The sequence below is a fragment of the Falco punctatus genome (assembly GCF_963210335.1).
Source record: "Falco punctatus genome assembly, chromosome: 3".
Taxonomy (NCBI): domain Eukaryota; kingdom Metazoa; phylum Chordata; class Aves; order Falconiformes; family Falconidae; genus Falco; species Falco punctatus.
In genome coordinates, this window is record NC_137582.1 from 18,350,582 (window position 1) to 18,372,376 (window position 21,795).

At 43.2% G+C, this 21,795-nt stretch overlaps 1 protein-coding gene across 1 annotated transcript in view; it reads right to left on the bottom strand.

The window, feature by feature from the left end:
- Positions 1 to 21,795, bottom strand: part of FER1L6 (fer-1 like family member 6) — a 108,869-nt gene that overhangs the window by 61,498 nt on the left and 25,576 nt on the right. Inside the window, exons 2-8 of the mRNA XM_080381750.1 lie at positions 10,514 to 10,596; positions 7,340 to 7,466; positions 6,670 to 6,724; positions 6,443 to 6,574; positions 5,653 to 5,715; positions 4,057 to 4,135; positions 181 to 337 (exon numbers count right to left, since the gene is read on the bottom strand). Of these exons, the coding sequence (XP_080237876.1) occupies positions 181 to 337; positions 4,057 to 4,135; positions 5,653 to 5,715; positions 6,443 to 6,574; positions 6,670 to 6,724; positions 7,340 to 7,466; positions 10,514 to 10,596 (696 nt within the window). The remainder of the gene's footprint in view (positions 1 to 180; positions 338 to 4,056; positions 4,136 to 5,652; positions 5,716 to 6,442; positions 6,575 to 6,669; positions 6,725 to 7,339; positions 7,467 to 10,513; positions 10,597 to 21,795) is intronic.

Below are 21,795 nucleotides of genomic sequence, written 5' to 3' on the forward strand. Positions count from 1 at the left end.
CCTTCAATTTAATTGAGGGGATTGTAAAAGCTCTCTTTGAGCACATCAGAACAGCCAGGTGTACAATGCCACCCTGCTATTAACCCTAAGTTAGCAAGGAAAGGACTGAAAGGAGCACAGAGGACCCCCTTGAGGTACTTGGTAAAGAAGAAAGCAGTAAAAAAGAAACTATTGCGGTACTTTTCAATCTGCTCCTCAGTATCAGCTGTTTTCTGTGCAGCTTGTATTGCATCACCTTTCCCAGTCACACTGATGTCACACTTCAGGTATCCCTTGGCTCCCGTCCTAATGTCAGCAGGGTCTGTGAGAAGCGCCCACTTGTCACAAAACTGATGACCTGTAAGAAGGACAAACTTAAATATCCAAACAGTAGATGCAAAAAATGTAAATAATTCTCCTTTTGACTCTCAGAAAGGGCACTGCAAACAACCTGCATGCTTTCAGGAGGGTCATGCTGAAGTACACTTTTTTACCGGGCACATCTGGAGGGTCCAAAATGTTGTGTGACCAAAAAGAACGGATCTAGAGCTCATCAGGAACAAGCTCATCTTCATCAAAGGTTACTGAGATCAGGGACTAAAGACCAGTGGAAGGTCAGGTGAGATTTCAGCACCTGTCATTGTGGGAAAATCACCTTCAGAGGGGGGAAATCAGAGAAATTTGGGTCCTAACAAGTGCAGTATTACAGAAAGCTTTTTTAGGCTAAAATACAGGTATCACCTTCAGGATGGCTGGTATGCACAGAATCTACATCACCACAGCTCCCTAAGCCACACATCCTGCCAGCTCAGCACATGCTGGTAGGAGTGACGGAGAATGGAGCAGAGCGAAAACACTGCGACCATGCTCTGTTGTGCTCCCTGCAGGAATGGGAACTCGATGGCACCATACAGCTGATAAGCTGCATACCAGTTGTTGCATGAAGAATCCATGAGATACCTGTGGCTGAGCCAACTACTGTGGTACAATTACCTTCCTCAGATGAAATAATCTCATAATACTAATGCACACCTCCATCTCAAAGTTATCTGCTTCCAAGGTACTTCTGCACCTCACTGGGCACACGATACCAGTTAGTAAAAACAATATGTATGACTAGAGTCACTCAAGCTCCACCTAAATGTGATGGAAATGGACTAGTCCTGGACTGAAATAAATCCAAAGCGGGGGAATTATCATCTAAACTCCTGGATTACCCAACTCTGATTCAGTGTTCACAAAGCTAGGTCAAGCTGAATCACTCTCTAAAGTTGTTATGAAGGGACTACTAATCAAGGTAGTTGCCCTTGGGGAGGATGAGAAACAAAGAACAGACAGTGAAAAGAACACCGTTACCTAAGTTACACAGAAAGAAGCCTTCAAGTGAGGAAAGTTCTGGCTATGAGAAGAAACAGGATGATAAGGCGTTGCAATCCACTGACATCAACAGAAAATTAGTTGAAAATAAGACAAAGATAATTGTGGTAGTGGGAGATCATGACCTCCAACTCAAATAGTCCCCCTGAAAGAGGGCAAAACCCCACTTGAGGAGCATGCATAGTTAGCAGAGAACTTCAGTAGCCCTATCTGAAGATGAGTACTAATTTGCATTGGAAGCGAGAAACTTGTAACCGATCCTGTGTATGATGAATGAATATGCAATGTACTATGAAGTATAAAAAGTGGACAGATGAGGGGAGAAGTGAGGGAAGACTCCATCGTAACTTCTGGGATCAGTCGACAGGCTGAACCTGTCTTCTCCCCCTTAGGGATGCGTTGACTTATGCATGCTAAATAACTAACTCACAACAGCTGTTATTAGTGATTATAATTTAGTTGTATGTAATTTAGTTGCATATCATTTCAAGCTTGTTTTTGCAGCCAGTCCCTATCATCGGCAATCACAAACCTTAATTTGTCATGATGTCATACTAATAAAGAGTGTGATTCCGTAAATCGTTGGTGTTGGTCCTTTGTGGGCACTAGCAGTTGCCAGCAGTGGGTGACACATCCAAATTAAGTGGGAAGACCAGCTGAGGGGTCCCCCTCATGCTGTTGGCGTGTTTCCCTGAACAAGGCAGTTGAATCGCCCTCCGATCCAGCAGGACTGTTCAGCAAAGGGTCCCTGTAACGGGATGCTGACAGACTGGCCCGGCACAAGGGTCTGGGCTTTCCTGGGGTGCCAACAGACAGATCAAACACCTGGGGTTGAGAGGATTACACACACACACCACACATGCACACCCTCTCACGTGACAGTCATGGTTTAACCCCAGCTGGTAATTAAGTACCACAGAGCTGCTCGCACACTTCCCCCTCACCCAGAGGGATGGGGAGGAGAATTGGAATGTAAAATTTGAGGGCTGAGATAAGAACAATTTAACCACTGAAATAAAATAAAACCAAAAGAACAAAAATAGTTACAATAAAAAGGGAGAAGGGGAGAGGAATGAAATCCAAAGGGAAGGGAGAAAAGAAAACAAGTGATGCACAATACAGTTGCTCACCATCTGATGACTGATGCCCAGCCAGTCCCTGAGCAATGATCGGCAGCCCCTGCCACCCCCCACCCCCCCAGTTTATACACCAAGCATGATGTCCCATGGTACATCTTTGGCTAGTTCAGGTCAGCTGTCCTGACTGTGTCCCCTCCCAGTTTCCCGTGCCCCTTCAGCCCTCTTTCTGGCAGGGCCCAAGAAACTAAGAAGTCCTTGACTTGGTATAAACATCACCCAGCAACAACTAACAACATCGGTGTCCTACCAACATTGTTTTCACACCTAATCCAAAACACAGCAACAAAGCACTGCCCCAGCTACTAAGAAAATTAACTCTATCCCAACTGAAACCAGGACAACCTGAATTAAGGCTGAGGCTTTATGAGGGAAAACCAACTTTTTGATGAGAACTGTCTGAAGATCTCAGAACTCTCCAGCGGCAAAACCCTTGCTGAGAGCAATGGCAAGGCATAACACCGGCAGCCAGCTGAGAAAGGAGGCTGGGCAGCTATCAGAGGAAGAAGCAGCAGCCAGAAGCAGGTTTGGCTCCATCTTTCCAGTGGGAAAATGCACAAGACAATTCACCCACAACAGCCCTTGCTGCAGTCCTGCTTCAGCAACCCCCCTAAAAATTTACATAAAGTCCTTGGCCATCACCTTGGGTGTGTAAGGGAGTGGGAGGGAGAGACCAGAATATACCAGGGATATGAGCTCAGGATCACCCCTCAGACACCACCCTCCTGTAGAAGTGTGAGCAGAAGATACAGGACAGACTTCAGAGACTAACGCAGTCTGAGTACGGACGTAGGCTGCTCACTCCAGTGAGGCCAATACTCTCTTCTGACTCTTGCAGAAACCCTGAAGGCAGTATGGGGCTTGAATGACTCTACACTTTTGCCATAACTGGGTGACATCTACAGGAAGTGATGTATAGGAAATACATTCATTCTTAAAGACTGAGAAATGACTAGGTCCTTCAATAACTATAGAAGAAAGATACATGTTTTGTGGATGGCTGTAAAAACAGACCAAAAAAGAGACAAGTGATCTTTTCTTAGCTTTAGATTTCAGAAAGCACTGGACAGCTCTGAAAATGGCAGGTCAAGTGGACCCATGATCACATCTTTGTCATCTCCTTCTTTTCTCTCCCATTATGGGCTGCTCCTCCTCTCGTCTCATGCTCCCCTCATCATTCCTTCCACGCTCCATCCCACTCTCCCTCCCTCCATCCCTTCTACCCCAACACACGCTGCACAGTTTTGGATGCTCTGCTACCAATGAGTGGAGTTAGGTTTTGTAGAGCATTGAGCTGCCCTCTCTACCCCTAAAGAAAAGCTGTTCTTTGTAAGTGCTTCCCACCAATGGGCAGATTCTCAAGGTGTTTCCAGTGTTGAACCTGTTTCCAAAAATGTGGCTGGTATCCAAATGGAAGAATAATCTTTCCAAAAACCTTGTTAAGTTTATCCCTTGGCATAAACCACAAGCATCTAAGTGAAATAGCAGCACACCTCCCTCTCCTCTCCTTCCCTGCCTCACATCTCATTTAATAGCCAAAAAGGGCAGAAAATGCATGACTTACCTGGCTGACTATAGACTGTCCCCAGATCTACTTTAAAGGAGCCTATCAGCACACTCCCAATCAGTTTATTGTGCATAACCTGTTAGAAAAAGGCTGGTTAAAGAGTATCATTATCTCTCTTCCCAGTGAGCATAAGCAAAAGTAATCCAAAGGTCTCCTTTGGTTCGGAGGTAATAAGCCGTGACATCCAACACCACCCAAAACTGGGTGCACACAACCACAGCAGATACAGCAAGCATTTGAAATCTGTTCTTAACCCAATATTGTGCCAATTTAGAAACTGATATAGTTGCATCCAAGTAGAATCACACAGGTTCATCCCAGGTCCCAGGATTATACAGTGCAGGAATCAGATGGATGCGTCTTCAGAGGATGCAGTTGTTATTACTTACCCTGGCAGGTTTAAATAAATTGTGATGAATATAAACACATGGGGCATAACTGGTTTCATACTAGGCTGCAGAAATCATGTAACTCTCTGTGCAATATCCGAATTGCCGTAAGAACCGAGTACACCCAGAGGAGGAAGAATTAAAATGTTTCTTTGCAATATTTCAATGTGCATATAAACTAAGAGACTCAATTCTGATTTACCTCTCACAACATTAATGAAATCAGAGAAGTGATATAGATGTAAATGAGATGGCAAGCAGGCCCCAGTGAGTGTGTCTCTGTCAAGCACAACCAGCACCGACCCTTTCCTAGTGTATATTTTGGAAATGGACAAAGAACTTCAGGGGGAAAGCACCTTTCCTGGGGCAACAACTCAGTGCTCATTTCTCTGGCCAAGTGGTGGGACTTTTGGTATTAAAAATGCAAAAACCAGCTCATGAACAGCACAGCTTGTGATATTTCTAAGTAACACAAATACAGTGCTGTCCACAGTCTCAGGACATCTTCCTTAATTCCTTAGCAGCTTTGCTGAACGTGGTGATGAACCTCAGGAGCCTCTGGTAAGACAACTAGCATGGATCCATAGGCTTGGCCTTCCAAACTGCAAGAAGTCCAAGAGCATGTGTGTCTTCCATCAGGGCTGTTCTGAGATGTCACATAGCTTCACCAGGACTTGCAGCAAGCTGCGGGAGCAGCATTGAGCAACTGGAGCCCACTCCCATGCCAATAGCAACCAGCCACTGACACTCCCAGGCAGCCTGGGAGCTGCTGCTGAGGATAAGGTACCTGGATAGTTTAGGTAGAAACAGTTGTACCTGAAGAACTGAGGTAAGCCAGAAGTTTCAACTCGGCCATTTGAAACAAGTGGTAGCTTAAAAATTAGAGGGATGGAGACAATGCTGAAAACACTTAACTGAGCTGAATTTTCTCATTCTACCTCACAGGTTGCCAAGCCAGCAATGAGTGTCCCTGAAAACACACAATCTTCCTTTAGGGTTATGCTCCTTCAAATCACTGCCAGCTGCCGCCTTTCCTCCTTTTTGTGTTCCCTATCCTTTCTCTTTCCTATATTTCATGCTGACTTTATAGTGCCCTTGGTACCTAAAATTATTTCTCTTTTTAATTACATTAAGAAGAATCATTTAGAGCCAAAGTGACACCATTGACCTTTACTTACTGTGCAAAGCTTTCCTAAGTACTTACAGAGATGTTGATTATTTTGTCAAACAGGAACACCTGTGGTCCAACGAAATCAAACACAAAGTACTGCGGGAAAAGGGAACAGTAGATCAGAATTGTCTTTGTGCTGGTAGCCAGCACCCTCAGCAGCATCATTTAGCTTTTTGGGTTACTGCTTTAAAAAGTCCTGGTGTGGGGGTGCTGAGGAGGCAGTGATGGACATAGAAAATCCCTTTCCTTGCTCCCTGGCTCATGTCTGCCATAGCCCAGACCTGTTTTCCACTCTCCTCCTTGTGTGGCTGCACAGCACTGCCCTTTGCAAATACCCACAGCCCTCACTCTGCATCCCAGGGTACTGCCCAAAGGGACAGGCGGCACAAGGAAACCCAAAGGACTGGTTGGTTTGGGGGGTTGTTTTGGTCTCGTTTGTTACCAGCTGGGACAAACATATTTCAAGGAAAGGCTGAAATGGTGAAATGGTAGAAACGGGAGGCTGAAGGGGGGCATTTAAGACAAAGCTCCCAAATGGGCCATCTGAAAAAATGCAGAGGCAGTGGTATTAGGGCAGGATGCAGTGGACGGGGTGTGGAACAGGATGGACTGAACTTGAGAAGAGAAAGAGCAAACAGAGCTAAACCCAAGGGAGCTACTGGTGGTGCTTGGCCAAGACTGAAACTCAAGCAGTTCCTGCACAGATCTCCCTGCTCAGACATGTAGGTGCTACAAACTTAGTTCATCCCCTTTTGAGCTACCAAGTGGTGGAGGCTACCCAGAGCCATTGAAGAAAGTGTCTTCTTCAGGAGCAAGCACCTACCTCATTGTAGAAAGGGGCGTTTGTGCCTTCCTTTACTGTCGTTTGCTTCTTCTCATCACCTATCTCGATCATCACCACAGGGTCAATGTTCTCACCCACCAGCTGTCTGGCCTCAATGATGGTGATGGCAATCTGTGGGGCACAAGGACACAGCGTGCACTCCTGGGATCAGGTCTGGCCTGTCCGAGAATTTCACAGGCACGTAAGGGCAGTCAGCCCCTGCTCACCTGGTAGTTCTGGGATTTCAGCTCCTCTCCGTGAATTCGGGTCACCAGCTTCGCCCTGATTAAATAACAAAACAGGTAATTACAAATGTCTAGGCAAAAGCTGGTACGTGGACACATGTCGGAAAGACTTTGTGTCACTAAAAAAGCATTGTTTATGGCAGGTAGCTTGGTTGTGAACTGTTAGGCTGGATTTCATCAGCAGAGACCACCGATTTTTCTAATATACTTGGTGACAGGGAAATATTTTGCATCCACACTGACCAGTGCAGCCACCTGCCATGCATGAGAATGATTTCATTTGTAGATCCTATTAAACCTGACTCCATTCCTCCCCTGTATGGAAAACACACAACTACACAAACTCTTAGCTATAGAGATTGCTGGCCCCTTTGACTCATTTTCATTAGCAGAGTTCATTAGCACAATTGAGGCACTCAGACTCCATTTCAGTCTCTCCCTGAACTGAATAGCACCTGGTGGTCTTGAGCTGATAATATTTTGCTGACAAGTACATCCCGCTTTATCATGTGGGAGAGCAGGAATGAAGGGATCACTGCTGTCAGCAAATGGATTTTCTGTCAGCAGATGTATTGTCCTGGGGCAATGCCACTCCCAAGAATGGTGGTAAAGGTTTTTTAGAGGATGTTAGGTAAGGTACACCAAGAAATACCTTTTCCTCTTTGGGCTTGAGGATCCCAAAACATTGGACCGTGCATCACTGTTCATTAGGTCTTCCTCTCCCTCTTCTTGTCTTCTGAGAGTGTCATGGTGAAGGTTTGCACTTTCATCATGATCACCTGATGAAGAAAACAATCAAGAAAGTAAAACCCACCTCCGATTTCTGCTTGCAAAAAGCTAACTTGGAGCAGAGCCACAAACTCATCAGCATGAACTGAATATTTTATTTATTCGGGTATCACAATTAGAGATGCAGTAGTGGTTTGTATTGAGCAGCGCTGATTACAGCAGCAGCTCCCCTCCTGTGCAATATCATATACCATGTAAATTGCAGCTATAGCAGCTCTCTTCACCCCATGTGCACACACAACAGTCACATGTACACCAGTCACGTCTGACTGCCCCACCTCTCATCTGCCAGAAAGACAGCGGGACAGATTATTGCTGGGTTTTGCAGGTATTAATTTGCAGCAGCGAGCCTGCCATTCATGGTTTGTCTTTAACAGTTTGACACACCTCAGTCCCTTCCAAGCAACCAAAGCAGCAGAGCCTAGCTTAGAAATCATTTCTCACCTTTCCTCTGTGCAGAGATGATGAACTGGAGGATCAAAGACAGAAAATAGAGTTGAAGAGCATGATTTATGGGTTTTCTTGTAGAAAGTTATATTTAAATGAGACAAATTGCTTCCAAAAATACTTGGTTTTCTTCCTGACCATAAATAAAATCTCAGCAACTAGCTCAGATGTACACATATATATCTGGCCCTTCCCATGCTGCTCAGCTTTGTCCTCATGGTTTGACAGAAGTCCTGCCAGGATCTCTCCCCCTTGCTGAACATGTCTGTGTTCAACACTTGCCTTGGGAAGGGAGCTGTGCGCTTTAGGTGAAAGTTTAAAATTTGGGTGCCTGTAGTTCATTCCAAGAATTACATTTATAAGCCAGAAATGTTCAGCGACTCTGGATGTGTAATTTCAGGTCTAGAAACTGTCAAGTGGTAGTTGCAACAGTAAAGATGATTTGCCCAGCAATATCCAGGGGCCTAGGTGACCTTATGGATGATCTCACATCAAAGGAAAGGAAACACATCCAAGTGCATTTTCTGCAAGTACTCTACAACACTGTGCTCCACTACAAAACTAGACAAAGAGTTGTAACAGTGCTTCCTTGTCTCTTTGGTCACTTGAGGGGTGTTTAGAAACCGGTGATGGTAGCAAAGGACCATCCACTGTACAATAAAATTCGCATGGATAGCCCTCATCAGGTGTGAATGTTCCTCTTTGAAGCTGGCTTCCACAAGCCCCTACTCTGAGGCAAATCACCCGTCAGGTACAGGCAGGCACAACTTTTGCTTGTGTTGCAAGGCAGCCAGGCAGGAGTCCGCTCCATGAAGGTTCCTCCACTAGCAACCTCATGTAACATATATGCTCCCTGACTGCCCCCCTGGCTCTTGTCCAACTTCCCTAGAGCACAGGGAAGGTGAACTTGCCTTCACATCCATGTAGGCATAGCCTGATTTTCAGCCCTTGAGGCAAAGGCGTCTGTCTATGGGTTTGCTTCTGTAGCACCAAGTTCCCATGACTACCCTCCATATCCTATTTACTCTAGAACATGCTGTTTGATTATGGGTGTGTAGTAGTCTGTATTGTTTGCTCTGAGGCCAAAGCACGTTAAACTTCCCCCCATGACATGTCTGGGGGACAGATGTGTCAGTATGACATCCTGTCTGGGCCACTTTTTGTGAGTTCCATGTGGTTTCTGTTGAGATGGAAACTCTTTCCAAAGCTTCTTTCCCTTTATAGCTCCATTTTCCTGTAATTTGAATATCTGAATTGCTATCCTTTCCCCCTTCTCAATAACCATATGTATGTTGTGCATAACCAACCAGCAGGAATTATTCCCTTGTATGGATCCAATGACAGAAAATGCAGATGGTTCACTGAGTGACAACATTCCCCTACTGCACACTTCCCCGATAGATCTCCTAAGCCCAAATCCCAACCAAGACAAGAGAGAACTGGTGATTGTTTTCTTTGCTACTTCAGATTCTTCAGCAACAAAGACACTAATGAAAAGATGAAGATGCAGCATAAGTACCCCAATCTATTCAATGATTCAGTCATTTGAGATAAACAGAGATCTGAATGCTCACATGGAAGACTGAAGTAAACTAGAGTATACTGTATCTTGTAGAGCATGGTATTTTTCACGGGGCATAAGATAAACTCCAACATATCTGTAATTGGTAAGAAGTTTAATGGTCCAGAAGTCTAAACACCTTGCTGTAAGGACCAGAGCAGAATCTTTTCAGAAGTAGTGTGCCCTTTAGGTAAATAATGCTTATGGCACAAAATAGGTATCCCTGTTTCTGTCCAACAGTGAGCACAGACTCACATGGCTGGTTTATTACAACACTGTGATTCAAGGGCTGAACTAAATACATAGTAGTCCATGTTTTAAAAATTCCATGAAATCTGAGGCATGAGAATGCAAGATAAAGCTATAGAAGGTGAAGACACGGCTGAACTACAGATTTTGATGCTTGGGAGGACTGCGGTGATAGGAGAAAAAATTACAGTGGTTGGATGTGCAAGGGAATGTGTCCTTAGCTTGGAAACCGACGGTGCATTAAGGGAAAGAAACAGGAGACCCTGCATGTCATATGGATGTACCCACATCTGTTAAAAATAAAAAATAATTAAAAAGAAACCTGCCGTACACTTAAGAGGAGAAATGCTACTAAGTAAAGCTCCCAATTTTACCAAGCCAGCCCATCCAGCCATCAGAGCCTACTCAGGCTTTGTTCTTATGGTTTCTAGAAGCAACAGATCTGGAGGAATTACATACCTGTAATGAATTATCTATCTCTAGAGCAGAAAAAAAACTTTCAAAAATGCGTCGTCTCTCTATGGTAAGAGTCATGCTGACATTTTTGTTTTACTCTACCACATACAGCAGTCCAAACTCACAGAGTCTGAATGCAGACTTAATGAAACAGTTAATACAAAAAAGAATTAACTCTCTGTTTACTTGGGAGTGCCAAGGATTTATTGCCCGTTTTATCAATACTAAGCCCTAAGACACAATTCAAATGAGTTCACATGAAATTAGATATAATATAATCCCCACCTGCTCTTCCAGTTGCAATATTCATTTACGAGGCCTTACCCAGTGCATCTTTGTTTGCAATAGTCAGCCCTTTCTTGCCTTTTTTCTTCTTCTTCAGCTTCATGCCAGCAAACAGCCCCTTTCTAAAAAAGTAAAGCAAAGCAATCAGTACGGTATCTTCAGCCCTTTTCTGAGATGGACTCTAATTTAACTCAAGGAGCTGTTAAGATGGAGTCTTGATTTCCAAGTAAGATCATTATATTTGGATTTTCCTTTTATTGAAAACAAACAAGAGAAGGCTCTGATTTTATAGTACATCTAACTTTGTTTATTTTTAAAATTTGGCTACAGGCAAACACACTGAAAGAAGAACCGAAAGTTCTTTTCAAACCAAAACAGCAAGAGGCAAAGAAAGGAAATCCAAGACAAGTTTCCAACCTACTGACTTCCCACACACGTAATTCTTATACCTGTGACAAGATCAGAGATAAAAGCTTCTCACAAATTACAGGTTCCAGATCAAAAGCAATTTTCCAGTGAACTAAGCAAAACATAAAAGCAATTGTGTTAACTTTCTTGGTGAGCACACCCACTGCAGCAGCAGCACATACACCACAACAGCTTTTGCCATTTCTTTAGTTAGTTCTCACTCCCTCGCAGCAGCAAAGCCGTGAACAGGACTGGACAAGGGTTTCTTCTCAAGCTGTGTTAAAGAAAGGCTTCTGCCCAGCATCAACCCCAGCTACCACTGCATGGGGATTTTTTACCTCCCACTTTTTCCTGTACTGGATTAGGGAATTGATCCAGCTTGAAACCAACTAATGCAGTTAAAGCTTGGTGAGGTCATTTTTCAGATCATAACTGACTACGGTGGCTCTACAGCCTCGTTAGGCCTTCCTTATTCTTCCCATTCAACTCAGTTTTGGCTACAGCGCCTTGCTGGGAGCCTACCATAGTCATCCAGGAATGAGGTGTGTTCATGGGATGAGATGTAGGAAGGGAAGCATGGCCCCCATCTGGTTGCCACCAGGGATAAAACATGCCAAGGCATTCAGCAAGGACTCACAGTGCAGTCCTGCTTCTTGGGAAACTGATGGCAAAACTCCCCATGACCCCAAGGCAGTACAGCTGCCCAGCTAAGATAAAGCACCTCTCCCGGTGACAGCACAAGCCCAGGGTGGCTGTTCAGAGGTCTGTGCTGGTTTTCCTTTCCTACTTTACTCTTCTACTGGTCCTTCACCTCTTCAGCGAGCAGACAGAGTAGAAAGAACAGTTGTGTTTTGTAGAGTTGGTTTTAAAGAGGGAGGTGAAAGTAAGTATCTCTACAAATGCCATACAGTATTTTCCCTTCAACAAAGAGTCTCTTCTTTTTCTCCCATAGCCCCCAGTCCCTTCTTGGTTGCCAGCCAGCCTCATCCCACCAAACTTTGTTTGCCCCATGTCAGGATCCAGGAGCACTTGTCCTGCAATAGGACACCGATGCTGTTCTGAGATTTTGCAAGAACAGAACAAAGCATGACTACAAGACTAATACCTTTAGCAGTCTGCAATTTACACCTGACCTACTGCTCCAACTTCTGCTCTTCCCAAGAGCTGAGGCAGGGGCTGACAGAGAGGGAAACCTGTGGGAAGAAGGTGGGACTTCTCCCCCTTGCCCCTGAGCAGGGCTCAGCACAGCATCCATTCTTAGCAACGTGGAAGAGAAATACCATTTTCTGTGTTAAAGCTGTGCCCAGAGAGACCCTTTCAACCCAAGGTTTTGGAAACAGGGTGGGAAGCAGCCGGCTGTCCTGCAATTGCCTGCCTGAGAGTTTAAAGTTGGCAGTTTGCACAGTTATCCTTGCACTTCGGGAAAGGACTGGCTACTGTCTATCGTCATGACTTTCTTATCTTTTCTTCCTTTTACAAAGTGTGTGTTTTTAAGCCACATGATTCATCATTTGAGAGGGTGTTGGGGAATGGAAATCAAATCTCTGAGCATTGGAGTGTGCAGTTTAATTTTTCCAGGTTTCTGGAGGTTTGAACCAATGTTTAATAATGACCCTTAGAGGCTGCACATGTTTTTTTCTTGCTGTCAATCAAGATCTGGTAAAACAGTCATGGTAATGCAGGAAACATACACAAAAGTTTTTCCTTAATGGTAAACTGGGCAGTGGTTGGGAGAAGAGTGGGCGATAATAGACTCTTGGCTTTGAATACCTGAACTAAAAAAAAAAAAAGAAAAAAATGGGAAAGAAATCAGTAGAACCAATCCCAGCTTGAGAAGCTATTTTCATCAAATAAAAGCCTGTGGACTTACTGTCTTGAATTAAGCAGACCAACCTGACTTATACTCAGAAATCCAAACTGCAAACAGGTCACTTGGCTTTCTTTGATGGTGAAAATATAAACCCCACTGTTGCAGATCTTAACTGCTTGCTGAAATGACCATAGTTCAGATTTCATATTGCATAGTAGTGAAATATGTGATTCTGTTTGCAGGCAATTTGGTCCTTTTCAATTTGAAGTGTCAAGAACATTTCAGAACACCTGAAAATTTCATTTTGAAATCTTGAAATTACATGGGTTTATATTTTGAAAATATATACTTCTATACACCTCGTTTTGAGAGCTGAAAAATATTCACTAAATCCTCTGCAAATTTGTGTGCAGTGATAGGTTTTAACCCATCTAGAACTTCACTTTTATTAATATATTGCTCTGTACTATTTTCCCAATTATTGGTCACATAATTTAAAGAGGAGGTCTCTGGGCATGATTTCATTCTACAGTTTTCCCAAGGAAACAAATATGCCGCCTATTTAAAAAGGAGAAACAACCTATGCTGCGTGAGAATTTTGTGCTATGAACTCTACTGACAAACAAACCAGGGGATGTGAGTGGGAAAATTAAGGATTTAGTATAAAGGCACTATTTTTCAGGTTCTCTGTTAGCCACAAGCACACAGTGATAAACATTCAGCACATTTTCCGCCCTCCCCCCCCCCCCCCCCCCCCCCCCATCATCAAAGAACTTGTTTGCCTAAATTGCTGTAGGAATAAAAATCCACCTGGGGAAGTGCACAGCCTGCCTAGCCCAAACAAGCAGGCACCTACAAGCTGAGCAAACCTGATAGCAACCAGTGCTCAGACATCTGAAATCACCTGCAAACTCAAAGTGCATTTAGCTATAGAGGAAAAGTTACTGCATACTGGAAAGGAAAGCTGATAACGTTCAAAGTTGTATTCAGAGCAAGCAAATTAAGTTTACTGACCAGGCCTAAGAGGAATGTCAGCAATGCTGGGCACAATCACAGCAAATGCACAACTACATACCAAAGAATGCCAAAACTGGACCAGTACAAGTGGCAGTGTAGTACCAAAACAAAAAATGTCTTGAGCAAAAAGGAGTCAGATGACAACTGAAGGGAATGGCCATTATTAAAGCCTGATGTGGAAACTGGGCCACCTTCCATGATTTTCATATTTACATAACACTGAAACTTCTTAAAAACAGAACTGCAGTGGGTGCCATAGAGCGATAGAAAGAGCCAAGCTTGAGATCACTCCACAGGTGCCAACAGCAAAATCTGTCTTCAAAGAAAATCAGATTTCAGTCTCAGCTTTTTAGTCTGCCAGAGGTTTGGGCACAGAAAGGCACCAGGGTGCACCTGAGCTCTCCTGCATCCCTGGCCCCACCGGTTACCTCAGCCAAGGGCAGTTGTGACCATGCAGAGAAGTGCCCCTCAAAAGCACTAGGGAGGCAGCAAGCACAAGCCACTTGCAAAGCTCAGCTATGAGAAAGGAGAAGAGCACGGGATTGTTTGCTGAGATGGCAGGGCAGCATTCATTATACACAGGATTTGCCAGACAGAATTTTCTCTGTAAAGGTCTAAGCTAAGTAAATGAAGATTTCAGGGAATGGAGGGTATCAATCCCTCACAACAGAGATGTTTCATCATTTTGATAGGTAAACTGCTTGTCATCCAGTGACAGTGTACTTGCTCCAAATATTGTGTACATAGGTAACATCCATGATGCTCAAAAAAATCATTTAGGCTTCTTTAAAATGTTCTGTGGATACCCTTTTTGCAATAGAAAGTCTGTTCTCTTGGAAAGCAAAAAAGAGAGTAATCTTTCTTCCAATTTCCACAAATGTTCCTTTTCACCACAGCTTCAACATAAATTCAATCAGTTGTTGAAAACTCGGAAATTACTCCTTCCTCTCTTCCCGAGATTGTGAAAAATTTCACAGGAAAATCTTGCCAAGAAGGGAAAGTTTCAGGCTTCCATGCTGTTTCACCAAACCTGATAATGTTCCCAAAGTTATCCACACCCATCTGTCATCCCTAAGCCAGGCATTAAAACTGTGTGCCACCTCTAGGTAGACCCCAGAGATGTCATGAGGAAGGGTCTCCCATGTTCCCCACAGGACCTCCTGGCTGTCAGCAAGGCACAAACATGGCACTGCAAGAACCTGGGAAACCAGGAGAGACTTGGGGCGCAGAAAAAAAATCTTTCATCTTGGACCTGCTGAAACCTGGTGAGGTTGTCAGCAGCACTGACAAACTTCAGAGAAGATTAGCCCTCATATGCTACAAGATGCACAAACACAGATAAGGATTTTGCTCCTTCCTGGATCCAACAAGCTAATTTAAGATACAATAGAACAAATTAATGTCCAAAGAGAAGGTGGAGGAGAGTTCCTACACACTACCAACAGGTTTTCTATTATAAATGCCTTGATTAGAAGCAATTAAAAATCAGCCATCTCAGCTAATCAAGAACATTGCTTAGTTCAAAGAGGACTGAGTCTCTGAGCTCCCTCCACGTGGGGATTGTAAAAAAAGCTGGAGAAAGGACAACTTTTTCTGTTCTGCATATGTACAGTGGCAATGTGGGCCCTAGTTTACGCCTGTGATTCATTGAGGTTTCCCTGCTATAAATAGTAAATAAGAGTGGGACACCAACCATCCCACAGCATTTTGACTGTACTCAGACCACGTTGGATTTGCACCAGAAATCTGTACATATGAAGGTTCGTTTCCCGTTGCCAGTGAATTAATTTTCATACTCTTTGAAAAAGACTCACAAACTGTGTTCTCCTCGCATCAAGATCTATCCATGGCAGCCTCCAGCTTTCCAGCTTGTTAGCTTTCAAAGAAATCCACTCGTGCCATTTCTTTTTCATTTAATCTGTCCTGTCATCACAGAGGCTTCACGATCTCTTCTTGCACAGCATAATGTTCTCTCAGATATCCAATCATTGCAATTTGCAGTCTAATTTAAAAGGAAAGATGGCAAAAAAAAAAAGCACTTCAGAGTAGTCCACAAGAGTACAAGTGACCTTACTAAATACTGAATCTCCTTGGAGTTTTTCCACATTGCTTAAACTTAGTTTCTTCTTCCAGCAAAATCCTTCAAAAAAGTCTGTATGCCCAGAGAACTGACATATCAGGAGAGCAGCTTCTTGCTGTGGGAATGGTCACACATCATCCAGAGGCAAACGGGCACTTCTAGGGTGCAGGTAATAGATCACTGTAGATACTTACTGCGCGATGGCAGAAGCCAGTTTTCCGTTGGTTATGAAGTCAGAAGAATAACCTCAGCCCTCTAAACACAGGCATGTGTAGTTCAAGAAGGGATTTTCTTTCCCCTTCCATAAGGCCCCCTTCTCTCAGCACACTTTTCTTCCTCTTGTTCAAGCAAAACCCCGTCTTGGGCTTAACCTGCATCAGACCGAGGTACTTGTCAAGGTCAGTTTCATAACCATGAGCCTTGGGATGCCCTTCCCTAGTGCTGGTGTGTGAGCCATGCTCCTGGTGGGCACAAAGGAATTAAACCAGGGTATTTGGATTTGGAAACACGGAGGGCAGACACAGAAACAAACCCCATTTTTCCAGTACCTCTCCTGAGACCATCCACAGGTCCTCAAGTGGACAGGAAGAGTGAGCTGCCAGGGCGCTCCTGGCAGCAGAAAATCCTTATTGGAGCAGCTGCTCTGCTTTTCCCCCAGGTCCCTTCCTCCCCGGAAGCAGCAGTCTCAGAAAACTTTCTGGAACTATCAAAATGATTTCGTTCAGGGATAATCAAAGGTTTGTGCAGCTCAGATCTGAGCCAGCTCCAGTGCCTGAGGATTGTAAAGCTATGAGTACGGTCACTGCCGTGACTGAGAAAGTGTTCAAAACTGAAGAAAGAAGAAAAACAGCCTTCAGCCTTCTCACACACAGATGTAAAATTTGTTAGGTTGGTCTATATCTTTGCATTCTGTTATTTGCATTTTATAATGTGGTTTGGTTGGGGGTTTGTTTTTGTTGGTTTTTTATTTTTTTGCAACTCCTTAAAATTCTGCTTCTGTCAACTTAATTTCATTTTCCAAAGAATTTTGCAGTAGATCAAACAATATTGCACTACGTGGATAATTATTGCTGTGTGATTAGTTCTAATTTTTATCAAACAAACACAAGCAAAAAGATTCTCTAATTCTCTATGTTATAAAAATATTTTCTTTCCTTTTTAAATGCAAAAACATCAGAAAGACTCTCGGCTCATTTTATCCTTCCACAATATGTACTAGTCAATGAAACTGAAAGGAAAAGTAAATTATCTCATAATTTAAACCACTCTTTTCAGAGTAAAACGTAATTACAATATAAAGATGGGGCTTCCAAATAAAAAGCCTAATCCATCTAAACTATAACAGAGGCATAACTGTTTAACTCTGAAGCATCTTTTATTAAGCTAGTATGTCATTTGTGATAATAAATGAAGTCCCAGGGAAGCAATGTATTGCATTACATTTAATTGTCACAAACAGCTGGATAAAATAGATTCTGTGTTCTTGAACACACAGAGAGCAAAAAACATCTCAATGAATGGTTAATGATGTACTCATTTCATGCCTTCTTTTCTCAGGATTACAGAAGTTAATGGAAGATTTTGCCTGTTTATTCATTTAATGTATCTCTTTTGCTAGTGCAGGGTTGCTTTGTACAGTGTATTGTCAGATACTTTATCCCAATTCAGTAATAAGACTCCCTTTATCTCAAAATCCATTACTTCTGCTGTGGTTCTTTCACAGCTGAGGGCTCTCACTAGCTATCTTAACTTGTTTCCATTTTTCCTGATTTCCCACTGGTTCTGCTGTTGTAACAAGTCTAAGGATTTGCAATGGAAAATCTTCAGCTCCTCAAGGGGGTGAATGCACAGTCCTGTATGATAAGCTGCTATTTAAAAACCACCTGTGGCACACGTACAAGTATCAGTTCTGAAGCTTGGGGTTTTTCACACCTATGTGACTACGATATTCTAGGTCTTGTCTCAACTATTGGTATCTCATCAATAAGAAAATAAAATTACAAGATGCCAATACAGTGGTCAACATTATTATACACTAACTCTGTACAATCAAGAACAGGCGCTACATCAGCTATTGCAACTCAAGAAAGAAATTCTGCTGCCTTTGTGGATAATTCTCTGTAAATTTTCAGCTCATCGCGCTGCAGCAGTCAAAAACTGAAAGCAGCCATTAGGAAGTCTAAGAAATTAGACCAAAATATGACAGGGAACATCATATGCCACTAGATTACTGCATTTTGACTACTGCTTGCTGCTTTGATGGCCTGTCTCAAAAGGAACTCAGAACTTAGCAACGTGCAGAAAACACTGGTAAGTGCGATCAGAGGATGGTAGTTGCTCTTGGCAGGGTCTGTTCAGCCTGCAAAAGAGATGACAGCCTGTGTTTTTAAGGTGGTGCAGTAAAAAGAACTAAGCATGCCTGAGAAGCACTGAACTGGCAAATCAGACTCAAGGAGATGGTCCTGGAGTCATCACCAGTGGTCTCCAAAGTCAGCAGCTCAGTGTGCAGCATCAGTAAAAAAAGCCAACACGGTGCTGGGTGGATGTTGTCAGGATGGGTACTAGGAAGAAGGCAGTGAGTGTAATTTTGCCTCTAAAGCACTGGTCAACCTGAATTATTCTTTGATCCTGTCTCAGGATCTTGTGTGTGTTCACATCTCACATACTGTGCATGGCTTTGGTCTTCCCCCTCAAGGAAGAAAACAGAGTTAGAGAAGGCACAGAAAAAGGGTGGAGAAGCCACCTTATGAAAGCTGAAACAGCTGGGGCTCTTTGTTTGGAGAAGGGATGACTCAGTGGGAATAGGATCAAAGTTTATAAACTTAAGCTGGTGAATAAGGTGAAGGCAGAGCTGCTTGCTACTCAGCAAAACCCACAACACTAGAATGAGGATGCATTTGTTGGAACAAGTCTAAAGATATTAAAAGGACCAGACAGGGATGTAATCATTAACACTTGTGATAAAAACGTTCTGGATGCTGGGAGGAATGGATCACAGAAAGTAGCCAGGTTCACGTGCTCTCCCTGAATACCACCTCCTTTTGCCACTGCTGGAGTCAGAGCACCATGCCAGATCAATACTGGATCTGACCTCATGGGGTATTTCTCATATTCTGGTGGGTCCCTCATCATAAATACCAGATCTGTGCATGGCTGGGCCACCTAGAAGTCATGCTAGATTCCATTCAGGTATGGGCTCGTTACCACATTTCTGTCAGAATGATCAAAGCACACAATACAAGATTTTTCCAGAATTATACCTGATCCAGCATAAAGCCTGACAGTGAAAAAAAAGTCATCTGTTCTCTCAACACACTTGAAAGGTTCATCCCCAGTTAGCACGGTTTCGTGTGATCACCATGTTCTTGAGAGGTACCTGGATTTACTATATTGTCTAACTGCAGCTGAAGTGGCATTTGGAATGATGAGTGACATGGAGAGAGGAACACATAAAGAGTTTCTCAGTTTCAGTCCTGAGACGACAAAACAGGAACACTCAATGACATTATCAGGCAATGAATTTAAAACAAATTAGCATCAGTGTTCTTCAATGAGACACGTAAATCATGAGACATGTTGCAAGACAGTTTGTTGAGATCAAGGAATTCTAAGAGTTTTCAGGTAAATTTATGGAGTTTGTGGCCACAGGGTCTGGTATTTATCCAGCTCATAAACTCCCTAAGTGCATGGAACGGCTAAGGGTGAGATTACTTGCTCATACACGTTTCATAGACCCTTTTCCCAAGTATCCACACTTGGCCCTTCTTGGAAGGCAGAAACTGAGGTGAAGGAGACTTTACAGTTTGATCTAGTTGCTTCCATGTTTTTAGCATTTCAGTTAAAAAAAAAATATTATTTCCCTAGATGCTGTTATATACAGAATGAGTAAAAGATGGTCTGGAAGAGGAAATACCAGGTGTATTCAAACACACTCTGCACAACCTATAATTTGAACTTTTTAATTGTGCACAGTTCTGCCACAAATGATCTTAAAAGATCTGTGAAGGCTTCAGAAATAGCAGCACCACAGCACAGGACCTCTGCAAACACTGGACATCTACCCAGGCACATGCAGCCTTGGTTCTTTAAAATCCTGTCCCTTCTGCAGTAAAGCGATGACTTTTTATTGACACATTTAGCATTTTTACACACCCCAAGTCATGACAGCAAAGAAGTCACATCCTGAACAGATGCAAAGTAGCGGTCATATTCAACAACTTTCCTTAAGTCAGTGCACAAGAGCCGGGTAACAGATCTACTAAATACTAACATATGTCTACAAAATAAAGAATGCAGTCATCATACACAAGGGGTTCATTTCTCCTGTTCCTGCACCACTTCTTAAGAGTCCTTTCCTCCCTCCACAGGGACCTTAAGCCATCACCTGCTGGTCTCAGAAAGTTTTCCCTTGATTTTGTGCAGGTAGAAAAGATTAAAGAAAGCACAAGGCAGTATTGAATAGATAAATACCAGGAATAATAATCATGTCTGCTAGGAGCAGTTAAACAAGCATTTAAGGACCTGTTTATTTTTTTTCTTTTTCCTTCAAGAAGTCTTTAAATACAATTAGCTGAATTTAACTCAAACCTTGGAAGGATTAGACATACCTGTGGGCCTGAGGTGCCACTGATGAGGGTTCCATCCTGCTATTTTTCTTGCAGTCACTACCTTTTACATCGTGAGCAGGCTCTCTAAGCTTATATTTGCATTCAAGTTTGCTACTTGCTGGTAGCAAATGTGGTACTTGGTTAGTCAAGTTGGTAAACACTGAACAAGAACAAAGACTTAGCCCTGTGCAAACATTAACTCCTCTGGCTCTGCAGAGACCTGCAGGAGCAAGCCAGCAAGCCACATGCTGCCCTCGAGCAACAGCTCCAAGCTAAAAGGATGCCGAGATTTTCACACCCACCAAGACACCTTGGAAAGGTTTGGACGTCAGACTAAGCAGCCACTGTCTGGAAAAAACAGGCCTATTTTAACTATTCGTGTATTTACGTCCAGTTATTATTTAATAAGAACAGAACAACATTTCTTTTTCTCTATTTTCTCACTTTTTCCACCCATATCTTGCCTGACCTCTCTATTGCAGCCCAGTGTACAGAGCTCCTGGATTGCGGTTCCCCCTTCTACTGTCTTCCCAGTTAAAAGGCTTAATGTAAACTTTCACATTATTCACAGCTGTTGCCTCCAGCCTCATATGTACAGCTACCTCCTTGACATTTCCTCTTGGACATGCTCCACGCCTTGCTGAGAACAGGTTACAGAGGCACAAGATCTCTTTTGTTCTGCACTTCCCACAAGACCATTTTCACACAGTTCCTACCTTTGTGTGATGGGAACTGACCTATAGAGAAGAAAGCCTATTACTATGAGGCTGAGTGTCTCCAAAGACACCTTTGGAAGGAAGTGTTTGAACCCCAGCAGAGTGGAGGGATTCATTCTTCCCAAGACGCATAATTAAGTTCCCTGCTGTGATGAAGTACCCATACCATGCAAGGCATCAGTAGTCTTACTGGAGTGAGAAATATAACAGAGAAATTGAAATGACGTTAGGGAGCTTAACCCAAGCGATCAGCCAGGTGCAAAATTCTGCATCCTTTCATTTCTTTTGGGTGACTTTTGGGAGACGGCTGCCTCTGCAGGTCAGGCTTATTTGCTCTGCCTCGTTTCAACAAGGTACGAGCTTCCAGCCTAGCTGTCCAGAAGCTGCCCTGCCCTTCACTGGCACCAATCCCATTCTTGTTTGACTTGAGTGGTTGGGCAAAGCTCTCCTAGGAGGAAAAATGGTAATTAAATCAGGTATCTCGTACAATCCTATATCTTTAAAAAGCACATGCAAAATCCCCTTTTCTCCACTGGAACAGAAAACTAAATGCTTTTTTTCTTCATTCACACTTCTGAAGTTTGCAGTCAGCCCCGAGGTCTTATTCTGGCTTTCTCTGGGAGTGCTTTTTTTTTCAATTTCTTTTCTTACTTTCTCTTATCTTCTTTCTTTTTCTAATGTAA